The sequence below is a fragment of the Rhea pennata genome, chromosome 4 (genome assembly GCF_028389875.1).
Source record: "Rhea pennata isolate bPtePen1 chromosome 4, bPtePen1.pri, whole genome shotgun sequence".
Lineage (NCBI taxonomy): Eukaryota > Metazoa > Chordata > Aves > Rheiformes > Rheidae > Rhea > Rhea pennata.
Window position 1 is genome coordinate 25,236,168 of NC_084666.1, and position 6,351 is coordinate 25,242,518.

A 6,351-nucleotide genomic window follows, 5' to 3' on the forward strand; every position below is an offset into this window, starting at 1 on the left:
CTATGAATCCTATGTTACTTCGAAAACTATTATGGTTCATTTTACTCAAGAGTCGTATCTGAAGTCTTCTTCCTCATTGTTGCGAGCGGTTCTGTGTTATTGTTCATTACAGACTAGCTTAAATCAGTTAATGAAGGGCTTTTTTTTTCTCTTGACTATCTCTAGAGATCACGGGTGTGTTTCCAGGGGAGTCTAAACTAACTGGTAGAGGGTGATTCAGAGTCAGATGTTTTTGGCAGAGTCTTGGTTAAAGACAGATGCAGCAAATGTCTCTCTAAAAGCAGATTAGGAACAGTTATATTCAAGATAACTTGATTTTATTAGTTCTTGAGACAAATGGAGGGAAAAAGTTGTTGGTCTCATTGGAGAATAGCAGAGATGATACAACTGTTAGCCTTGGTGGGGCAGCAAGAAGCTTGTTTACATGAATGACTGTTGTCCAGACAGCTGGGTGGGAGGGAGTGACAAAGTTTGGCATCCTTGATGTGGAGTATCCCCATGGCTGTCCCAAGACATAGCCAGGAGATTGTATCTTAAGAGTGTTCTGTTTTCTGTGGTTTATAAATGTTACACTTTATTTTTATTGTTCCAGAAACATCATTTGACTCACCGAAGAATTAAAACTGACAGCACCACAGAGTTGTGTGGGAGAAAAGGGGATTTTACTCAAGTGACATAATCAGTTTTCAGAAATAAAGGAGTTTGGATGGCTTCTCAAACCCAAATGGAAGTGATCTAGAGAGCCCTCTGAGAACGCTGCATCTCTGCATCCAGCTCCTACTGCGTCGAGACGGTGCACTTGGACGTGGACATTAATAAAATGCTGGATTCAATCAAGTGTGTACTGGTGGGAGACTCTGCAGTGGGGAAAACATCACTCTTGGTACGTTTCACCTCTGAGACTTTTCCAGATGTGTACAGACCCACGGTGTATGAAAATACTGGAGTGGATGTCTTCATGGATGGTGTACAGATTAGCCTAGGTCTTTGGGACACATCTGGCAGTGATGCCTTCAAAGGCATTCGTCCCCTCTCATACCAACAGGCAGATGTGGTGTTAATGTGCTACTCGGTGGCAAACCACAATTCCTTTCTAAACCTGAGGAATAAATGGATTGGTGAGATCCGCAACCACTTGCCCCGCATCCCTGTTTTGGTTGTGGCTACTCAGACTGACCAGCGAGATATAGGGCCCTACAGTTCCTCCTGCATCAGCCCGATGGACGGGAAGCGGCTAGCCCAGGATGTTCGGGCCAAAGGCTATCTGGAGTGCTCTGCCCTCAGCAACAGAGGAGTGCAGCAGGTGTTCGAGTACGCAGTCCGCACAGTGGTCAATCAAGCCAAAAGACAGAACAGGCGGAAGCTCTTCTCCATTAATGAGTGCAAGATCTTTTAAGTCCCATCAGCAGTGGTTTGGCCCGTGTTTGTTCTTTCTTTGCACAAAGATATATCAGCAGAGACAGTGAAAGGCAAATCAAAGGAGGACTCCCGGCAGGATCACACAGTGCAGGTGCCCCTAATGAGACAGATAGATACTCTGTCTGATCTGCCTTTCTTTTTTCGTTTTTTTCCCTTTCCACAGGTACTATCTTTAAAAATGAAAGGTAAATGCCCTTCTTCACAAACGTGTGTTTGGACTTTGCTAGTCTGGACTGGCATGGGCCTAGTCTGGAGATTTATCGATACTAGCTGTGCTGACTTTGTTGTTGTCATTGATGTTCCTCAGTTGTTGGTTTGTTTGCATTTATTTAATGATGGAAACTTCCACCCTGATCTAACCGTCTCCTGACAAATCTGCCCATGTGGAATTTTTGTACTCTAAGAACTTTGTACATAAAGTCTAACCACTGTGTATTCTATTTAAAAAACTTTTGTATATGTTGTTGTAAAATCCTGACAAGAGTTTGTTTTCATATATTGAAAGTTCTTCCTGTAGCTATCCACAAAAGCAAATTGTCATATCCATAAAATAATGGCCTGCAGTCTAGCAGTTCTTACACACGTCCAAGTTACTACACAATAGTGATCAAATCCAATGTGTTCAGTGCAGGAATGATAAAAAAGTTAGTGACATTTGATAGCAGTCCTGTGGCTTTTTGAGGTCTCTTTTGTTATCTTTGTCTCATTCCTAGCAGACTGGAGACTGTATCAACAATGTCATCAAAGATAGGATGAACTGGGAGGAAACTAACCTGATTTCTTCCTAAACTTGACCTACTTACAACCTTAGCTTGCAGTCAGGCTGGTTTAGACATATAGGTGGGGTGACAGAGAGAAATTTGTGCTATTGCCTCTGCTGCCCCTGCAATATTTCTGGTGGCAAAAGATTTCAGTCTCCGTGGATGAAAGGTATTTTTTCAGGAGAACTAAAATTCTCACATATTTTTAGTATGCTTTTTTTCTCCAAACAGCTTTTGCTGAAACCAGCCACTAAATTTAATAAAAATCAAGTGCATGGCAATGCTGTGTGCACATATTTAGATGGCTGAATAACTTTTTTTGGAGTCTGCATACTGAGTGTAATTACACAAAAACAAAGAGCGAAACAGGCTTTGCATCCTGGGGAGCCTGGTAAATATGAGTCAAATCCTGAGGTACTTAGGAGTTTCTCACGTTCAGAGAAAGCCAGTCTAAGGAGGTGGGAGCTCCATATGCATAAGAGAGCTCTGCTGGAAGATGGATGTGGTTTCAGCACACAATGTCATAAATTCCTTGTGATTTGCAGTGTCCCCCTTCTCTTCAGGTTATCTGTGCAAAACCCTCTACTCCACGGCATCCCTCAGATCTTGCAAACCTGTCTCATCCCAGGGTTTCTGCTGCCCACAACAGGAATCCCCTAAGGGGATTTCTTAGTGCAGCAAGATTTTTGTTCTCTCTTTCCCTGTCCTTTAGCTAGCTCAGAACTGGCCTTCAGGGGGTTTATAGCACAGTGCTAGGAGAGGTAGCACATAAAACAGTAGGATGAGTCTCTCTCCATGTGGACCCAAAGAGAATTACCTCAGTTTTGTCTGAGCTTTAATTCATGTATTTCAATAGGAATGGATGCAATGGCTTACCTGATTCAAATCCAAGGTGGGACTTCAAGAGTTACCTTCTTTAGCATATAAGCTATAGCTCAGGTTTACCTACTGTTTCCTCCTGAAAAATGTTTCTCTAAAGAGAAATTACAAATTAAATCATTCTCCTCTTATGAATTCCAGAGATGATCTGACCTGTGAGGTAGTATTTGCATTATAGCTGACTTGAAGAGCAACTGTGCACAAAACATCCATCACTCCTGAGCTGGCGAATATTTAGAGTTCATTAACCTCCTTTGAAGGGAGACTTCTTGTCATAAAATACATATTGGTCTCATGTGAGGCTTTTATACTAGCTTTAAATCCTTACAAGGTTTTGCACCGTAGAACACAAGATGAGGGTTCCCCTCACCACCCAGCCTTCCTGTGGTATTCTCTTTCCTGTCTCTCTTTCTCGTTCTCAAACTTTAGGCATAGGTTGCAAACCCTTCGCCCCCTGAAACACTAAAATTGACAATATTTGTAAAACAACCTGAACTGCATGTTACTTAGATATAGTTACATAAGTGCCTAGGTATTTGCAGTCCTCATTTAAAAACCTTTTGACTTTTGGAACACGCATATTTCCACATCTCAGCTCTTGTAATGCCCTTCACTGACAGTTGTGTTTTTTGTAACCCTAATTTAAAAGTAGCTATTGTTACTGTTTGAATATTAAAGAACACATGCAAAATATCACATTGTAAATCTTCAAATCTATTATATTTTTAGAAATTTCTGTTATGGTTTCCACCCCACTAACTGATTTAATACTTGGTTTAGTCAGCTTTTTTTGAGACACATTTTTGCCACCATGTTCCATTAAATGGTCTTTTGTTCTGTGGGTTAAGTTTTGTTTACAACAGTTCATATTTATATTTTTTCATGATTTGAAGAATTAGTAACTGCTAGGCCAGGATGCTATGTCATGATACCTGCCATGGGATTCTGGCAGTCAGTGACCAGAAGCCTGCAGAGTGGCTGCAGACAACTGTATCAAAGCCAGATGAATGTATGTTCCAGAATTACAGCATAAGTGAAATTCCCACTCCATCCATATTTGTTTCACAAGGCTTGTTATGGTGCATTACAAAATGAAGAAATGAAGGTTTGTTTGCAGTGGAGCAAAGCAGGTAGGATTCTCAGAGACACCTGAGTTGACAATCTGGGATGCATGGGGAATTTTGGAGTGTCTTGATATGCTCTTGATTTTGGGTCCTAAAGTCAATGCAAGGTGTGAGGTCACTGCGTAAAAGCAGGCTCGTTTTTAATATCAGATCAGATAGAGACATGAAATGGATGAAGGGAATTTTAGTTTGGTGCCATATGAAAAAATGTGTCCAATTTTCACAGCCTTGCTATTTACAAGCTCTCAAAGCTAGCAGGCCCATTTCATCGGGGACAAACTGTGAAATACACTATTTTAGCATCAGTAATTAGGTAGCTTTCCCTGTGCTGTGCTCAAGACGTGTGGCATCTCAAATGCAGAGAGCAAGATCTGGACATAACAGAAACCCCTTTTGGGTCTGAGTGGGGACCACAGAGCTGTTAGCATGCTCTGACGTGACACTGGGTTTTACAGAGCGACTCAGCCCAACAAAGCATTGAATCCAGCACTGTGGTTTTCATGATGCCCAGCACCATGTGTCCCCACAGAGGACACAAGTGCACAGGTCTGCAGTACCCCGCTCTCACCTCAGGTTTTGACCTGGCCAAAGCCCTGAGATGCCTGGTTTAATCCTCCTTCCAGAAATGTTGTCAGCATGAATTACGTAGCTGTCTGTGTTGTTTTGAGAAATATTAATCTTTTTCTTCTTTTGAGCGATACGAGACATTGGGCCACCTCCTGTTTATGTTTCATACGGAAAGATTCTTTCTCTTATCAGTTTGGAATACACAAACTTTAAACTGTCATTTTGTGTCCGCAGAGGGGCCTCAGCTGAATGGCTGCTTGGGATGGGGATTGCACAACGGCAACTGTGCCGGCCCGAGGGGAAACATGTGGCGCTGGGCACAGCCTGTGGCAAGGCAAGGCAGGGATGGACCCCCTGGGCCTCCCGTAAAACCATACCAAGGTTGTTTTGCTAACGTTACTTGGGCAACAGGGTCCTTGGGTACAGATCTGTGATAAGAATCTGCCTGTAATATTCAAAAGATATTCAAATGACAGCTGGGCAAAATTAGTTTCGACTTTTTTTCCTCTGAAAATCGGCAGGTTCAAGGAGAATAAAACGCCATGCAGCCTCATGTCTGTTGGGTTGATTTTTTTCAGCTAGGAGAAGAAACTTTGTCCAAATGCTCCATTTCAGCCCTTCCAAACCAAACCATTTCAAGTTGTTATTTTGTTGCTAAGTTTACTTTGGCTCACCATTAAAAAAGCTTAAAAGGAAAAAAGAAAGAGAGAAAATACTTGAAACTTCAAATAAGGTCAGAAAAAGCGCTGTTATTTTTGTCATCATTTGACTTTTCTTTTTGACAGAAAAAAATCATTTTGGGTTACTCATTTCTTAAATTAATTCTGCAAGTTGAATAAAAAGTTGCATGGATATGCAATTTGAATTAAGATCATGAACTACCCTTTCAACAGCAAAAAAAAAATTCCTTTTGTTATTTGCAAAATGTGATGAGAACACATTTTGTTATTTTAAATGCAGATTTCACAGCTTTCTCATACTTGATCCATAGCACACAATAGAAACCTTTTCTAAGAATAAACAATAAAAATATGCTTCCGATCTTTTTTCCCCAGAATTTTCATGTGGAAAATTATTCAAGCATGATAGGTATAATTAACACTATTTAGTCTGTCTGATATTTGTAATGAACAGTTTGCAAATGTTTGTGTGGTTTTTAACTACTTGTGCTTGTGTTGCTCTGTTTGGCAAAGCTTTGTGTCACAGTTGCTTCTGTTTTTGTGGTTACCTTCTTAACTTCAGGTTGAAAGAATCTCTCTCTCTTTCACGGCCAAGGATTTCTCCTAGTACAGCGGCAGAACTCCGCAGGAGGCAATAACGGACGGTGGCAATGGCAGGGAACAAGCCGATGCAATTGCTCTACCTAGAGAGTGGGGCAAGTGCCCCTGCTCTGCATTTTCAGCCCTGGTTCCATACCAGCCTAACAGGGGCCCTCCTGGAGCACACAGTGGGGTCTCCCTGGTTTCCCTTTTGCAGCATCTGAGGGAAAAAAGGGCAGAAGGGGAATAGTGTGCATTTTATCACCCCCCCCCCCCACCTTTCAGCGTGCAATTGGAGCACAGGCAGAGACATCAAACGGTCCCAGGATGCACTGTTTGGAC

At 41.8% G+C, this 6,351-nt stretch overlaps 1 protein-coding gene across 1 annotated transcript; it reads left to right on the plus strand.

Annotated features, from left to right (window-relative positions):
- Positions 1-820: 820 nt before the first annotated feature.
- On the plus strand, positions 821-1,495 carry RHOH (ras homolog family member H). Its single transcript, XM_062574655.1, has one exon. The coding sequence runs from the start codon at positions 821-823 to the stop codon at positions 1,394-1,396; it is 576 nt and encodes a 191-aa protein (XP_062430639.1). The 3' UTR covers positions 1,397-1,495.
- Positions 1,496-6,351: the final 4,856 nt, after the last annotated feature.